The 17,973-nt window shown below is 40.7% G+C and overlaps 2 protein-coding genes across 4 annotated transcripts; one reads left to right on the top strand and one right to left on the bottom strand.

Annotated features, from left to right (window-relative positions):
* Window positions 1-256: 256 nt before the first annotated feature.
* On the bottom strand, window positions 257-9,054 carry LOC103990578 (uncharacterized). Its single transcript, XM_009409765.3, has 9 exons — window positions 6,205-9,054; window positions 5,918-6,108; window positions 5,775-5,846; window positions 5,527-5,679; window positions 5,277-5,440; window positions 4,959-5,106; window positions 1,231-1,353; window positions 990-1,077; window positions 257-754 (listed from the first exon to the last, which is right to left on the bottom strand). The coding sequence occupies exons 1-9, from the start codon at window positions 8,948-8,950 to the stop codon at window positions 585-587; spliced, it is 3,855 nt and encodes a 1,284-aa protein (XP_009408040.3). The 5' UTR covers window positions 8,951-9,054; the 3' UTR covers window positions 257-584.
* Window positions 9,055-10,475: 1,421 nt separating this feature from the next.
* Window positions 10,476-12,429, top strand: LOC135581998 (uncharacterized). Of its 3 annotated transcripts, none has more exons than XR_010514897.1 (5): window positions 10,476-10,853; window positions 11,018-11,755; window positions 11,831-11,932; window positions 12,020-12,091; window positions 12,165-12,232. XR_010514897.1 is itself a non-coding variant. In XM_065190956.1 (5 exons), exons 1-5 carry the CDS (start codon window positions 10,530-10,532, stop codon window positions 12,349-12,351), a joined length of 1,401 nt encoding a protein of 466 aa, XP_065047028.1. In that variant the 5' UTR covers window positions 10,476-10,529; the 3' UTR covers window positions 12,352-12,429. The 3 variants fall into 3 exon arrangements, 2 of the variants coding, with proteins under 2 accessions (XP_065047028.1, XP_065047029.1); XM_065190956.1 differs by having other exon boundaries at window positions 11,853-11,932; window positions 12,165-12,429; XM_065190957.1 differs by having other exon boundaries at window positions 12,020-12,299.
* Window positions 12,430-17,973: the final 5,544 nt, after the last annotated feature.

The following is a 17,973-nucleotide window of genomic DNA, read 5'->3' as shown; positions in this document are numbered from 1 at the left end:
AGTTCATAAATCTCACCATTCTATTTATTGTTGTCATGCTTCTTTTCCAGTGAGATCATCAAGAATCAGATTCTCCAAATTAGAAGACATATACTGGTGTGTTTCATGTTCATATGACATCCCCAACTTAATGCCCTATTCAAGACACAAGTCAGTAGATAAATGAATATGAAGCAACACATTAGGCCAGAAGCCATTTGCTGAAGAGATTTCTGTAGGCTGCTTACCATTGGCCTTCATGACAAACAGATCCAACTAAAAGTTACACAAATTAATCTAAAATCTCCAGACAACTTATTTTGGAGCTGACGACACCATGAAACTTTTAAGCCAACGAAATTTGCAGATTGTTATATTTGTGGCTACTTACAAGTAAAGAATCAACAAACAGGAAAGGCTAGGATATGCAAATCTTGTAAATTCACAACTAGGGTTCTATTCACAAAACATACAAACACAATCTTCAGCACAACACATCTCAAACAACTAAGCTGCTCAAATGCTCCATGGAGGTTGCAAAAATCCAGTGAATGACATCGGGCTGGGAGGAGCAACCATATTTTGTTTCGGCTACTCCTGTGGCCTTACCCTTTTTGAGGAAGTGAGGCTGCCATTGCTCGTAACCTGCTAGCAATCTCTGTAAAGCTCGGCCTCTGTGAAGGTTCAGTGGCCCAGCATTGCTCCATCAATGATCTCCATTCAGCATCACAAGATTCAGGCACAGGCGGCCGCAGTGTGTCATTCAGGATCCCACCTGTTGAAAGGACACACATATGAGCAATCTCTTGCCAAAGCATGCATATTATGGTGCTGGTTCCCACGTTTGCAGTGAAAATTCTGTGCTAGAAGAGGCACCCATTGAGGCAGATGGGATTTCACACCTATTATGGTTCAACCAAGCAGCTCTTTTTTGTTTTGCCCAACATAAGCACAATTGTTTTGTCATGCCATTGTCAATAAAATAGTAACAATGTGAAAAATAAAGATACCTATGATGGCCCCATAATGCATGTCTCCATAAGGTTCCTCTCCGGTAATGAGCTCCCACATAACAATCCCAAAAGAAAATACATCGACCTGAGGTAAAAGTATGAGTTGTATTGACAATATATGGTTAATCATCCACAGAGCTTCCGTAGCATGGAAAGGAACATATCAACTTCAGATCTGATTTTGAATATGACAATAAAAAAAAAAATTAACAGCTTCAAAGATGAGATTATGCATTACCTTCTCAGTATACTTGTTATCTTTGCCACCGAGAAGCTCTGGAGCCATCCAGGGCAAAGTTCCTCGCATGCCGCCAGACATTAGTGTCTCATATTTTACTTTTGAGAGACCAAGATCACCAACCTGAAAAAGGTGCTTGGAGACAAAAAATCATTAGTTTTCCGGTGGCATCCTGAATAGCTTTAGGATCATTACCTAACATTGCAAAAAACAGCAAATGAAGTAATGGCACATGAACAAGCTCTCAAGGGTCCATTTCATGTTGCTCTTCCTTTTCATGTTTTTAGCAATAAAAAATTGAAAAATAATGAAGATAACACATTTGTTATTACAAGCACATTTTCTTCAAACTTTTCAAAGTAGAGAAATTTTAGTTTAGCATCTGAAAAATTTCAAAGATGCCTCTACTTGTTCAGTCGTGTGACCTCCCAAAAACCTTAGCCACTCCCTCATCCTTTTGCCTCCTCTCTTCTTTTTATGCTATTATCCATGTTAAAAATGTTGACCACCAAGAATGTTAAGAAAAAACAAAAGAAAAGAAAATATTTGTTTCTTGTCTCTAGAAGCACCAAAAACAGAAATAATGATGAACCGGTCCTAACAGCACCATTCAAACATTTCATCAAAGATAAGTTGTTAATAACATTAAGATCTTTAAGAGTGATAGAGAACCATCATTGTGGTAATACAATGTGGTAGCAAACATGCAACAGCAGAGTTCACTAGTCTCCAAAAACTTCAGGACCTCTTGGAATCTAAATCATAAGTAGAAGCTAACAGACACAGGTGTTGGATATGAGCATTTAAATCAGAATCCATGTCAATTATAGAAACAGAAAAAGATAGAAGTTAGAAAAAAAAAGAAGAAAAGATCATATATATAGTTTAAAATATACATATATCTTGAAAGTTTCAGTCCTCCAAAATGTATTCAGCCAGATGAGAGCTATATAGTGCTTTCAAATCACATTACTGTGTTTCACCTTAAGGTAATTTGCTGGTGACAATGGTTTGTATTCAAATACAATCCGAGATCTGTCCACAATGCTAAATATTAAACGAAAAAAAATGATGCAAATATCAACTGTCAAAGAAAAGCAGAGGATGCAACATTTTTCATTGTTTAACCAATTAGTCAAGTCTTGTTTTGTTTTCTGTTCTTGGTTATTGCTGACACCCCTGCAATGACATGGCAATTTGCACCATGTGCCAACGGTACATATCATGCCAATTGCTAGGAGAAATGGTGAACATCAGGGCACTAAAAGCATAGGTGAATGTTTTATGGCTATTACAAATTTTGAATTATTGTAAACTTAAGCGTACACAAAACCGACGAATCCAACAAGCAGTATTGGTGCCTTCATTTACATTAAACTAATATTGTGAATAAGATAATGTAGTCACAAGAAATAGTAATCAGAGGATAACTATAACTTCTAGTTCCCACTAGCAGCATCTAACAAAACAAATTAGACTATTTATAGTCCTTTTTGGGAAATGTTCTTGACATTAGCATTCGGCTTCTAGGTTTGGAAGTTCTTTGACAATGGCTGCTCAACTTACAGGTTGTAAAATAGTTCTCGAATGAGATACCTGTCCATTTCTCTTTTGTATTCAAGCATTCACAAAAAAACCGCTAGTGTTAATAGATCACAGATCATAATTTTAGAAGGAATGGTTTAGAGGTTTTCCAAACAAATCTATTGGTGTAGGTGCTGCAGAATATTTAATGCTTGATAATTTAACTTTTAGCATAATTGAAACCTGTAGCATTAACGGGTTTAGGGGATGCCTCCCTTGGTCCTCTTGCATCGTGCCATGTGAATCACATAACAATTTTGCATTAAAGCATGCAAGATATGCTTTGTCTCAGATAATTTGTCCAGTCAATAAGACATGGCAAACCATTAACTTCTATAAAGATTTAAAAGGTTTATGGAACCTCCATTTGCCGTATTTCATGTTCACTGATGGTGATGGGAACAGGAAAAAGAAAACAAAAGAATTACCACCATGAGACAAGAAAACATAAACTGGCAAGTAGTTGACCATAGACAGGAACCTGCAAGCCCAATTAGAACACCATGGATGCAAAGTTTTCCAAATTTGGCATTAGAGGAGCCACATCCTAGAGGTAAGAAGCAGTATTGACAGCTGTCTTCTGCCATTTATAATTGTTTATGATGGATATCAAAGATAGTAGAAGACTTTGAGCCCATGATTGACTGACATTTCATGAAATTACATCCAAAAGTCAAGACTAAGTGTTGTTCACTGAGACTTCACTTTTCTGAAGAAGACTATGAACACTATGCATCACTTGGTTGTCTTTTGAATACCTTCAATAATAAGAAGATTTAAGCAAACAAACAGAAGAAAAAATAGATTTGGAGAGCCTATAAAGAGAAAGTTCATGATTTCATCTTCTGATGAAAAAAATTGTATGGATGAAACACACTCAACTACAAAGAACATTATCATTTTCCTTTCCAAAACTCAAATTACACTGTGCAATTTGGTTTAGGTTTATCACATTCTACAGATTTTCTTTTTTCATCTATATTGTTTACTTAAAGATAAATAACTTTTCAAACAAACAAACTACCATAACGTACATTAGATGTCAGTAATTGAAGTCTGGTACATGGATCTACTCCATCCATTAAGTATTTAGTTTCAACAAGTGAAAACATGAGAAAAAATTAGAAAAGAAAAACTAAATATCAAAATAATAGACCAAGAAGCAAAATTTCAACAGTCATTTCTTCCTGATCAAAATGATGACTTTACCAATGCATAAGCAAACAAGATTATGTCCGAAAGACAGATCCAATAATCAGTCTTTGAGTAATGGATGCTAGCTAAATATAATGACTTAGGTGGTCAAGATCTCGTTGAAGTTATATTATGCAAGGATCCAAGTCTCAGATGCATGTGAATTAAGCTGGCCCACTATCAAGATCATGACCAGCAAGTCTTGGTAAGATGCCCAAGGAACTCATGTTCAACCAGTCCAGTCCAAGTTCATTAGGTTGTTGAGACTTGGGGGGTTCAACCCAAGTTAAGAGTTCTCTCTTATATGACCAAATCAAGGCAATTCACTGAGCCTCAACTTGCTGCCACACCTCACCAGAGACAATAAAAAAAGAGGCAACTGAAGTAAAGGAGACATTGCAGGATCAATGGGAGGTAAATATGTATGTTTTCTCCTCAGGTTTTGTCCTTACTTCTTTATTTCCAGTGAAACAGTGACAGATTGAGTGAAACGGCATTGGACGCCAAGGTTTTAAATCTCGACGGACTGGTCGGTGTGGGCCAATATTTCCTGGTTCGATCATGTATTGACACAAAAACATATGGCTTGTTTCCAGTGATATACCATTAATTTAATTTTTCTTAGTATTTAATTCAATGATATCTAGAAATATATGTTAGTATACCATCCAGTATGCCGATACTATATCTGTCTGGCAGACTGCTGAGACCAGTATTGGACCAATTTAAATCTTTGCTGGATGCATCATTTCAACAACCAGTCAGCACATCTAGTGCCACCATAAACTTAAACCCTTGATTGTATGCACAATTAATCAATAAGTACAGGAAAATTCAGAGCAACAACCACTTATAAGCACCTGAATAAATTGACAGAATAGCGATCCTTAACCACTTCCAAAGAAGCACTTAGAAGTATCCCAATTAATGATATAAACCATTAAAATTACCTTGCATATTGGGCGCTGAGGATCTCTCAAGTTGACAAGCAAATTATCACTTTTCAGGTCGAAGTGTATAATATTTTTACTGTGCAGGTATTCCATTCCAAATGCCACATCCATCGCAATAATAAGGCTTCGATATCTGTCAAGGACCCTGTTGAAAGCTAGTAATGATGAGTTAAGCTTTCCTAAAATGCTAACACCTTACCACTTATGACAACAAGTGCTATTTGCATAGGGAAATGACAAAGAATAATTAAAGAACAAGTAAGAAAATGGAATAATAATTAAATCACAAAAAGAAGGGCAGCATTGAGAAAATACTTCTCATTCTTCTGTAAAACACGCCGAAGGGAACCATTGACCATAAATTCAGTTACTGTTGCAACAGATCCTCCAGGGCCATCGAGAACAATACCATAAAATGCCACAACATTTGGGTGGTGCAAGCTAGCAAGCTTACAAGCCTCATTCCAAAAGTCAGCTCTCTGAGTTTGTTCATGGAAACATATATAAAACACAGATTCTACAGAAAAAGTACTATATGAGGCAAATTATCCACAAAGGTGCATACCGCACGTTCTTGCTCTGATGGCTTCCCAGAAAAAACCCTATCATTGATTCTTTTAATTGCAACATCTGTACCTCTCCACTTCCCATGATACACAGTTCCAAAGGCTCCTGCTCCAAGTTCTTGCAACTCTTCCAGATCACTATTTTTTATCACCTGGATTGAACAGAAACAGCAATCTCAACTTCACGATACAACTTCCACACAGCAGAACTAACAGATGAAAAGGAAAACTGAACTCAAGCTTCTACCTGAAGGTGTCCAATCTCATCTGTATTTGGAAAACCATTCTTTACCTTCTCCGACGGTTTGGCCTTTGTGACCTGCGTTAGGATCATTTTCAGCACCAAATAAAATCAGACGGGCAAAAAACATAGAAAATTATGTCAATCACCTCTGTCTGGTCATCATCTATCACTATGTTGTTCTCTATGGTGCCATTCTCATTGCCAGATCTGGGATCAGTCTTTTTTGTTTCATGAGAAATAATAACAGGTGATGGAACTTCAGATGACTTAAGTGCAGATGTTGATGGTCTTTCTTCAAAGGTCTGGATATCTTGGTTAATATTGACACCTTCTAAATCTTTAGCAGACAAAGAGATAATGATTATAAGAATGTGTTGTGCAGTAATCTAAGAAACTACCGAGTAGACATTTCATGCAACATAAGAAGAGACACCTTTTAATAGATGTGCAGGCTCTGTGGGCAAGTCCATATTTGAAGAGTGTGGAAGACAGCAAGAAACCTCTTCAGGAGGAACAGTTATCTCAGACCTTGTGCTATTCAAAGGATAATTCTTATTATTTAAGGGCTTCATGGCCTTGGCCTCTTTGCTTGAAACGTTGCTGGGTCTTGGAGGCAGCACAGAACTACTCCCCAGGGTTTTCTGAGGATCCTTGTTGCTGATAAGTGGATCTGAGGAAACAGCTTGCTGCAATTGGTCCATGCTAATAGTGTGGTGGATAGTGCAAAACTGAGCATTGTCATTTTGAAGGATAGTTGTGTCATCAAGTATATCCGCTGGATGGGTATTAGGAGCCTCATCTTTATGTGCACTGCTGGGATTCTTATTGAAGGCACTATTGTTGTCGGTGAGATCTACATACTTGGACATCCCTCTTGGTCCAACTCCTGTTTCAAGATGGTATGCGTATGGTCCGTGGTTCCCTATCATATTTGGAACATGGCTAGTGTTGGCAGGTTTAACACCATGCAGATAGGCAACATCCTTTACTGCAGATGGTTGTTGATCAACCAGCACTCCAGCATTTCCTTCTGCAACAAATACAGGACTAATTAAGGGATTGCTAAGAGACCATTCATTCCCTCTATCTTGTGACCCAGTAGTATGAGTATTTACTTCGATCAATGGTCTCTCTGCAGGCTTTAAATCCTTGGAAGTGCCAATATCAGGCATGACAACTGGTCTTGGCCAGTCATTAAAATCAGGTTGCCCAGGAGTATTCGTGTAGATTGCTCTCGTCATCCCTTCCATAGGTCTAATATAGCCATAAAAAATTGCAGGCACAGTTCCTTGGACCGATTGTCCATCTTCTCGAAATTGTGAATTTCCAACTAAATTGGCATCAGCGGCAAATGGTTTGGCGATAAAATCCTGATTAACTGGATACTTAGGGTATCCAATATGTTGTGCAAATTGTATTTGCTGCTGTGAAGCATTCTCTCCATGAAATTGCGGAGGAAACAATGTTCCATAAGGGTTGTGTGGAAGGGCCAATGAAGCTGGTATGTGTACAACATTAGAATGGTCAAGATTTTCCATGTTGGGACTCAAATTTGGAGGCACCTCTTGCTGCTTCTGCGAAGAATCTTCTTGACAATATTTCTCTGGATTGGTTATGGTTCCACAAGCTGCTTGTGAGGTGCTCGGTAAACCCACAGGAACCGGTGGGACCAAAACCTTAGCATGATCTGGATTGGCTGCATTAAGAACTGGCCTCCCAGCATCCCGTGGCATCTCAGGGATAGTCTCTGTGAATTCATAGGTCACAGATGGAGCAGCAGCTAGCAAATTCTTCGCTTGGGTTTCCACCCAACTGTCTACTGGAGTTCTTGCATCTACTATTTGTGGTGCTCGCATTCTTGTCAAATCCTCGGAGTGGTGACTTTGTAGTGCCATATTGACTTCAGGAATAGCAGCATTTTTTAGCCCATTATCTTGATCATATATCAGAGTATCAGAATGGACATGGGGCAGAGCTCTCTGACACAAACTACACTCCCCCAATCTCATCGACAGCCTTTGAGATGCTGAAGGCACTTGGTGCAACACATTCCGTTCTGCATGTGGTACGAGCAAGTGAGGAGGAGGCAATGGAGGAAGCTGGGACAAAGGCTGAAGTTTTGCATCACCATGAAGCTTCACAGTCTTCCCACCATTAGGGATTTCTGTATGCGGATCCACTCTCGTCTGAACTGACGTCCCGTTACTGACTTGGGAAGATGGGGTGCTAATGTGGGCTGGTGGCACATATCCATGTGGTGGCACAGCAACAACATTGATTGGTCGAGGCGATCCCATTACTAGATAAGATTGGGCATTTAACATTTGGGCCTGTTGGGGATCTACAAATTGCTGCGGCACATACTGCATTACGGAAGTCAATTCAGCTTGAGTTGGATGCGCTATACTGCTTTGATTTGGCACGACAGGAGGCGATTCTGACTGCGTGGAATTCAAGAATTGGGTTTGGTCCGTAGAACTAGTGGGCGGCAGTAGCTCCTGTACATCTTGCGCAGCAAAAACCGACTCCGACGCATCTTGAGCAGATGTAGCTCGGGGGGACACATGGTGAGCTGACGTACCTTCGTTGACGATGACTTCGGCGGCGGCCATCATTCCATCTGAATTCTGCGTGGATGAGAAGCTCGTCACACTGTCCTTTCTCCTGATGCTCGAGTCCAATCCGTTGACAGCCTCAAGATATCTCGCGCCGGTGTCCTGAAGGTCAAGATAAGGGTCAAGAGGATTGACGGCGGCGCCAGTAACGTCAGAGGGCGAGAAGAGGAAGACTCGAAGCTTGGTCGAGGGGCTCTCGGCTGCGAGCTTGTCGCACTCCTCCATCATGTTCTCCAGGTCCTCAGCGGTGGATACGGAGATGAGAGCGTCGAGGTCTTCCCCAGGGAGCTGGTAGCGGAGCACAATCGGGCCGGCGAAAGCCTCGCTCATCCTGCGGAGGATCTCGGGCAAGGTGGAATCGCGGCAGACGGTGATGATTCGGGTCTCCCCGCCGGCGTAGCGAAGGGCGCCGTCGCTGAGGCGGGGGAGGATCCTGCCGCCATAGCTGCAGAGGAGCTTGACCTTCCGATCGCCAGCGGATGAGGAGGTGGTGGACGGGTGAACGGCAGCGGAAGTGGAATCGGTGGGGCGGAGGGGTAAGGAATCCTTGGATTCGGAGGCCATGAGGGGGCAGGGATGGGAAAGCTACACCTACGATTTGGGGGCGTGATGGGGATGGGATGAAACCCTACGAGGAGGGAGAAGGGAATCGAGGAGGAATCCGAAGATGGGGGATGCGGAAATAACCGTATCGATACGGTGATTACCAGATCAGTAATTACGGATAAATCATCATAAATAAGTATATATATATATATATATATATATATATATATATATATATATATATATATATATATATATAAAGTTGCCACACGCCAACATACTAAATAAGTATAATTTAATTTTTTTTTAATTTCTCAAAAAAATATTTAATTTTTTTTTAAAAGAATAAATTATAATTATGATTGAAGGTTTCAAATTCTGATGGAAGATTTTGTGAAAAATACAAAAATGGAAACATATCGATCAATAATATTATCTTTTTCGAATGAAAGATAAAATCATATATTTAATTTGATTCAATGGTAAATTTATTACTTTTATATTTTTTATATTTTTTCTTGTATTTAACCTAAGGGACAAGAACATTTTAATGCAAAATTAATCTAAATTGGATCAATAAAATGAGTTCTTTTTCTTCTTTGAGTATAAGCTATTGGGCTAACAAATTATATGTTATTTAATGAAAGTGTGAAACCCCCAATTAATTTTACATCAGAGATAATATTTACATTCATTTATAAGGATAGATTTATTATTTATTAATTTTATTTTAAATATTTTGATATGTGACTTGGATTCAATCAAGTTAATAAGCCAATTAACCCATTGAGAAGTTTGATCATAAAATAAATACAACAAATTGAATAGCTAATATAACAAAAAAAATTGAGGAAGTGTTCAAATAAAAAATCTAAAAATAAAATCTTCACACAAGATTTTATTTTTAGATTTTTTTAAAAAAATTATTTTTATTTCTTTTACAAAAGAGACTATGTATCATTCCCAACAAATACATTTTCTTCATCCAATTTTTTTAAGAATGATAAAAATGGCCAGACTTAAAGAAAGTATAATTGATATGTCTATTTAATGGCACAATCTTAGCTTTAAAATCTCAACAACAAAAAAACACAAAGATATGTGTTTTATTTATTTTTATTTTATTAATTTTAATTTTAAGTAGGAGTTTGCAAAGTGACAGTTGACTGTTGAGAGATAAAGTAGTATTAGCCGTGAGTTGAGAGATAAAGAACGGTGGAGATGTGAAGATCCGTGGGAGATCCTTACGAAAGTAGTACGAACGGTCGAGATTTACAGAGCCGGGGGAGATCCTTACCGGCAGTAGCGAGCCGATCTTTCAGATTCCGCCCCTATTCTTTACCATATTTTTTGGGAAGCATTTTATGATTCCAAGAAATAATAAGGGCTTCAATGCAACAATCTCAGGGGAAAATATGCTAAGTCAAACAATGCCAAGGGCTTCATTGCAAAACTGCGTCACTCCAACGGCTAGTTTTGTCTACCGTTGAGCCCCAAACGTTCCGAAACTCCTCCTCTTGCAACCCTTAAATCAGCACGCTCTTCCTTTCCTTCTCCCGAAGTCGAATTCCCAAGAAGTAAGAAGAAGAAGAAGAAGATGGCGTACGCTTACACTCCCACCTACTACTCCTCCTTCCACGACACCATCACCTCCCTGTGCAAGTCGATCCTGCCCTTCGGCCTCAAGAGCCGGCGGCCGCCGCTGCCGGACCAGAAGCTGGCCAAGTGCCACTCCGACAGCCTTAAGTGGCAGCAGGACTCCTTCCACCGAATCCTTCACCTCATGGGCCTTCACAAGGAAGGAATGGTGCCCGAGAGCGACGTGGCCGCCTTCTGCACCCATATGCTCGACACCCTCATCGCCGCCCCTAGGGATCCAGACCCGCCCGGCGTCATCCGCGACAAGCTTCTCTTCTTGCAGGTTTTCCCAAATCAGAACCCCTTCTTTTTCCTCCTCATCTTACATCTTTTTTCCTAGAGAGAGTGAAAAGGAAAAGCAAGAATCGAAGCAGTTGTTCCTTTCAAGCGAATCTGAGGGCCTGCAAGTGATAAAAAAGGGATTTTTATTTCCCCCTTCTCTTGTAGGAATTGTTGTATGCTAAATGCATCTCTGCGGAAGTGTACCATTCATCCAAGAGGCCTCTGCTGCAGAGGCTCGCGATGCACGGCGCGGAGCTCGATTGCCGCGACGTGATCGTCCGGTGCCCGACGATGAGCTCCGAGGAGGAGTGGTCGTTCATAGAGCTCGGGGACAAAGAGCCCCCTCCGGCTGTAGAGAAGGCGAAGCACCGAACTCCCATCAAAGCCTTCATCGGCAATGCGGCGTCATGGACGACGGGGAAGGGGAAGAAGGACTCCTCCCAAACGAACAAGGGGCCTTTAGGCTCCGTGGATGTGAACGCCATGGACCCATCGAGGCCTTCGATGGAGAACCCCTTTTGGGCCAGGAACCAACCGAGCGACAAGAGCTCGATCCTGATGCCGGAGGGCTCCCCGTTGATCCCCATCAAGTCCGACAAAGGGAAGAGGAAGGCATTCCAAGAGCTGTTCCGGAGAGAGAGGCGAGATGAGAACGAGAACAGCGAGCCCCTAATTGCTGAGCCGGAAGAGAAACCGATGAGGCCGACGAAGAAGCACTGGGGACTTGACGTGCTGAAGAAATGGAAGAGAGGTGGCGGCAACGAGGACGAATCCACCACTCCCTACTTGCCCCCGGGGAAGAGATCGGATGAGGTTTCGTCCATCGCCTGCACCCTTACCGCGAGCCCCGTCGGCGAAGGCCCCGACACGAAGCGGCTCAAGAAGAAGATGCACTATGACGAGGTCTGAGACATTGCATTCTGTTCATGCTGTAGACGGATAGATAGAAAGTATCTGAATCGTAAATGACTTTCACAGTCTTCTCTCCCTCTCGTTGAAGGTCTCAGCAGAGAAGATAAAGACGGAGCTCAGTCGAATTCAATCGGAGCTGTGCGCGAGGAATCCAAACCTTAATTTCTCGTAAACTCTATTCCGAGAACCAATGTCTTCCTTCTTCTATCTACAGCCATGATCACAAGGAGCGTTTACCTCTCTCCACCGTGACAGGGACGAACAGATCGAGGCAATATCAACCAAGCTTCCCATCGACAAGGCCGACTTGAACGACTTCTTTCCCAAGTGAGCTCTGAGGAAACGCTACTCTGCTGCGGCTTTGATTCTAATGCAAGGAAACTCTACTCCATCGTTGCAGGTCATGGTGCGACAGGCACGGAGCCGTCGTGCTCGACGTGGTGAGGAAGGAGTTCAAAGGTCATGTGGGGGAGATGGAGGCCCTCCGTAGCGCTGCAAGAGACGAGCATGGCAGTGCAGAGAAATGGGTAGCCTTCCAAGAGAAGGATGACAGCTTCCATCTCAATCTCTTCTCTCACAAGTCATGAACCACAAGACTTCACATTGATCTCTCTCTCTCTCTCTCTCTCTCTCTCTCTCTCTCTCTCTCTCTCTCTCTCTCAAAGCATGCATGTCATAGTTCTTAGAATGTGTGTGATTCTTCTCTCTCCAAATTGATTTCTTTTGCTGTCTGTAAGTGACAGACGTATGAATGAATCTCTTCCCAGTTCGTATCTACTGCAGAGGGCATTCCTTGACATACTCATATAGTCTTTTCCTTGTCATATTTGGACGTATTTGTGGCACGTTTGGCTATAGTTTTGCAGGGCATCTCAATCATCTGATGCAATAAATGCAGACCCCAAACATCTTCTGCCATTCTGCAACATTGAACAATCTCAATCGATAAAAGGTAAAAGAGACAATTGAATAGAATTGCTGCAATCAAAAGCTGAACACAGATTACATACTACACAAAGAAGTAAGAAATTTAACTCAATCATCTAAAGATATCCCAGAAATGACAATTGAATAGAATTTTGCTTACCTCTCAGTTTAAGCAGACAACATCATGAGGTCAGAAGAATTTTGATTTCCCAAAGCTTCCTATTTTCTTTTGGGCACTTCTTCGACATCCTCGTGACGCAGAGATCAGGTTGATAAGCAACTACTTAAATTGCACAACATGGATACAGCATTATGATATCAAACTGTTGCAGAAAGCAAGAGAGTTCAGATGTTGCGTGAGAAGTGGAAATGGCTTCCTTTTGGTTCGAAGAAAAAGGAATACAGGTCACATGTGACAATGACCGAAATGGATTAGAGGAAAGAAGAATTGCAGAGGATTAGAGGAAAGAGGAATTGCAGTGATCCTCTTGGCACCTTTTTTTTTAATAATATTTATTGAGTCTGTTTAGTCCAATTATTTATTGAGTCGATTTAGTTCAATTAAAATTAAATAGAAATTTATTTAATATTTATTTATTATTATAGTTCGATGGATTTTGATGGAACTTTATAAATAGAAATGTAACGATTTTTTTTTAATAATTTATAAAAAATACTATTTTATCTTTTGACAAATCCTAGGAGACCGATCCAAGTGATCAAGGAGGGTCGATCCCCTCGAAGTGATCAAGGAGGGTCGATCCCCTCGAAGCGATCAAGGAGGTCGATCCCCTCGAAGCGATCATTATCATCCTCATTTCTCTCCTTTATTCTACGATAAAACTTTAGGGTCTTATCATTTGGTATCAGAGCCTACGATACGATTTTATGGTCTTATCAATTGGTATCAGAGCTAGGTTTTATCATTTGGTATCATTACAGCGATCCTGGGCGTTCTCGCTGCAACGAAGCTATCAAAAAAAAGAAAGAAACGAAGAAAGAAAGAAAGAAAGAAAGAAAGAAGCAGCAGCAACCGCAGCCACGCACCTCTGCTTCCCCTGCGTCCGGCCAGCCCACCCACCGGCCGTCGCTGCTCTCCGGCCAGCAACCGACTCTGCCCCACTTCCGGCCAGAGTCCACCGCCTCCTCCCACCCGAGCCACCACCGCTGCCAGGAGACGACGCTGCCAGCGTCCCACTCCGCCGCAGCCCTGCTCCTCTTCTCTACCGCCGCTGCAGGGCAACTCCTTCTCCACCGCCGTCGCTGCTTCCCGGCCGATCGATCACTGCCGCCTGCCTCCCAGCCGCAACCCTAGCCGTGCCCCCCCCCCCCCCCCCTGGGTCGCAGCCGCAGCGGCCGGTTGCCGCAGGCCCTCGTTGCAGCGGTTGCAGAAACAGAGCTTCCTCTGTTGCCGCAGCCCCTCGTCGATTGCAGCCGCGCCTCGAGCGCCGTCTTCCAGCCGATCCACCACCACTGCCAGCCACCGTGCGGCGACCGCTGCTCGCCTCCCAGCCGCCGCTCCCCCTGGCTCGGGCGAGAACGACCGCCGCCACTCCCCCTTGCTCTGCCCCCTTAGTGACCGAGAAACAGGGCAATCCTCTTGCTGCTGCTGCGAACGCCGGTTGCCACCACCGTCGCCACTGCTGCCCAGCCAGCGACGACGTCGCTCGCCGCCCAGTCTGCCACGACTGCTGCTGCCAGCCACCGCAGCCTTCACCTCAACCCCCTCGATCTGCACCGTTGCTGCAGCCTCAACCCCGGCCGCTTCAACGCCACCTCCCTCTTTTCTGCCTCCGCTGCTGCAGTTGTTGGTTGGCATCACCGCAGCCTCAACCTGGCTGCTCGAGCGATTGCTTCCTTGGGTCATAGCAGTCACAACCGTCGCCTTTCGGCATCGGCGCTCTCATCTCACACAGTGACAAAAACACAGGATAGCAACTCTTCCTCCATCGCAGCCACCGCAGCGGCGAGTCCTTGCCGGCACTGCCCCCAACCACATCACCATCGTTGCCTCCCAGCTCTCAGCAGCAGCGATCCCTCCACGCAACGACTGCAACAAGCATCGTTGCCTCTCACCAGCGCCTCCTTCTGCAATGTGACAGAAACAGAGCAATGCTGTTGCCTCTCACCAGCGCCACGCAACGACTGCAACAAGCATCGTTGCCTCTCACCAGCGCCTCGCTATCGCAGCCATAGCAGCGATCACTAACTCCAAGTCCTCGGCAACAGCGATCCCTCTACGCAGCGACCGCAACAAGCATCGTTGCCTCCCACGCAGGCGATCGATAACTCAGTGAAAGCACAAATGGAGCATTGGAAATTAGAATTGAGAACCGATTACAAGAAGTACTTAATGATTTCAAAAAGAATTTACTATGGAGCCTTTGTAAATTTCAACAAGGTGGGAGCTTAAGTTCTACATTGCATAAATTTAGAAATACTAGAAAAAAGGTCCAAGATTGTGACACAATCTACTCATACATGAAGGTGGATAGATAGCTCTCAAAAATTTGTCAGACTTCTACAGTGTTGGAATATCAGAGTAGGTTTGAAAGATTATCAAATCAAGCTAAAGATTGGTCGGAACGACAACTTCTGAATACATTTATTGAAGGTCTTATTCCAGAGATCCGTTGTGAAGTTAAGGCTCGTCAACCTCGCATTATGATAGCTGCGATCTCATTCGCATATTTACATGAGAAAAAAATCAATAGGGAAAATCATAGAAACAGAAGTGATAATAACCAGATGATCAGTAAGCCACCAGCCCTATCTATTCCCAACCAAAGCCTTGACCAAGAAGAACTCAAGGAAAGATCAACAAAGGATTTGTATTATAATGAAAAATGGAGTATGGAGCATCGATGTAAACAAGGGCAACTTCTGATGATTGAATCAATTGGAGAGGAACCGAAAACTAAGAATGTGGACTTCGATCATGAAGGTATAAATTCTAATGAAGATGTTGGACCTACCATATATACAATGCATGCATTAGCCGGCTACTCTAACCCGCAAACTATGGAAGTTGGCGAAACTCTGGAACATCAGCCTGTTATAGTTTTGACTAATACTGGTAGTACTAACAATTCTATGGACAGTGAGATTGTTGACCGATTGGCCCATCACATTGAAGAATATGACAGATTCGAAGTAAAGATCATTGATGGACAGATTTTCACTTGTGATAGCAAAGGTTCAAAGATAAAATTGATTATAAAGGGCCAGAAGTTTCATGCAACGATTACTACACTGAAAGATCGACATGTTGCTTACACTCTCAAAAAGTGGAGACCATACTTACTTGATCAATAGGTTATGATGCATTGCAGATAGCCTATGATTGAAGTGCTGCAAGAGAAGCTCCCCGAGATTGATGTTGCTCAGCCTTGAGGACAAGGCTGATTTGAAGAGGGAGGAACTATTAGGACCCTTTTTTCTGAGCTTTTGAATAATGTTTATTGAGTCTGTTTAGTCAAGTTATTTATTGAGTCGATTTGATTCAATTAGAGTCAAGTAGAGGTTTATTTAATATTTATTTATTATTAGAGTTCAAGTCCTAATGGACTTTGGGTGGAACTCTATAAATAGGGATGTAACTGCTTCTTTTCAGTAATCTTTGAAAAATACTATTTTGTCTTTTGACAAACCCTAGGATGCCGATCCCCTCGAAGTGATCAAGGAGGGTCGATCCCCTCGAAGCGATCAAGGAGGTCGATCCTCTCGAAGCGATCATTATCATCCCCATTTCTCCCCTTTCTTCCATGATAAGACTTTAGGATCTTATCATTTGGTATCAGAGCCTACGATAAGACTTTATGATCTTATCAATTGGTATCAGAGTGACGATAGAGTCTTATCTGTTACATGAGAAGTGGAAATGGCTTCCTTTTGGTTCGAAGAAAAAGGAACAGAGGTCACATGTGACAATGACCGAAATGGATTCGAGGAAAGAGGAATTACAGAGATCCTCTTAGGTTACATATCATGTAACTAAAAGAAGATCTCATTCTGCTTACAACAACACTATGGTCCATGGTCGAAGAAAGATTTTGATATCTATGGCTAAGTTTTATTAAGGTAAATATTCAAATATTATATATTTCGAAGAAAGATTCCGTTACTCGCCTTCTCCTATCTTCGTATCCAACCACTATAGAGTATCTTCTATTAAGATCATCTACTGAGAAATTTAATCATATTTATAATAAATCTGGCATAGCTAAATTGGGTCATATAATATAATATTTTTTCACTCTACTCATTAATTAAAAAGATATAAAAATTTAAAATTAAAATAAATAAAATAAAATTTTATTTGAAAATAATTTTATCTAATTGGATTCTAAAAATTTTCATAACTATTTTACACATGACCATAAATTTTAAAATAGACTAATAAATCTAATAAATAAAATAATACTATATTAAGTTTAACTATCAATGTGAGTCATAATGATTGTTTGTTATCATTATTATACTTTATTCTATGTGTCACAATATTATTAATCTTTTCTAATATAGTCTATAATAACCCTTGTAATTTATCTTATTAAGATAATCTTGTTATTGAATTCAATCATAATATGTATTTACATAAATATAAATAAGATATAAAAAAAAATAATTTTAATTACATAAATAAAAATATGTATCATCATATCTTTTATAAGTTGCTCACAAACCTAATTATAAAAATATTTTCTTTCAAACACCTTGCATTGTAAAGTGTTTTTATTATTGATAACATAATAATGTAGTGCTTTATATTTTTTTGTAAATCACCCTTTCAACTATTATAAAACATAAAATATACTTTCTACTATCGAAGTAATTTAAAAAATCAACATATAAAAGTAATATCATTTTAAGTTGATCTAATATTATATATATATATATATATATATATATATATATATATATATATATATAATCTCTTTCAGATATCTTATTACCTTTTTACAACTTTTTAATATTTCATTCTTGGATAACTTTAATAACAATCCAATGTTGCAACTATAAATTAATATTTAGTTTAATATAGACTTAGCATATAATAGAGTCTCAATTGTGCATACAAGTCATTTTAAAAATATATGCTTTGATTGATATTTTTATTTGTCATGTAATGAATAAAATTATATACTATTTTTCTCTAGGACTCGATTAATATATTCTTTTTGAAACAATCCTAGCAATTCTTGATATTTATCTCTAAATATTTTAATACCAATAAAACGAGTTGTCTCATTCATATTATTTATCTTAAAATTTTTGACCTA

This window comes from Musa acuminata, chromosome BXJ1-7, assembly GCF_036884655.1.
Source record: "Musa acuminata AAA Group cultivar baxijiao chromosome BXJ1-7, Cavendish_Baxijiao_AAA, whole genome shotgun sequence".
NCBI classification, from domain to species: domain Eukaryota; kingdom Viridiplantae; phylum Streptophyta; class Magnoliopsida; order Zingiberales; family Musaceae; genus Musa; species Musa acuminata.
This window is presented reverse-complemented; position numbering and strand designations above follow the sequence as displayed.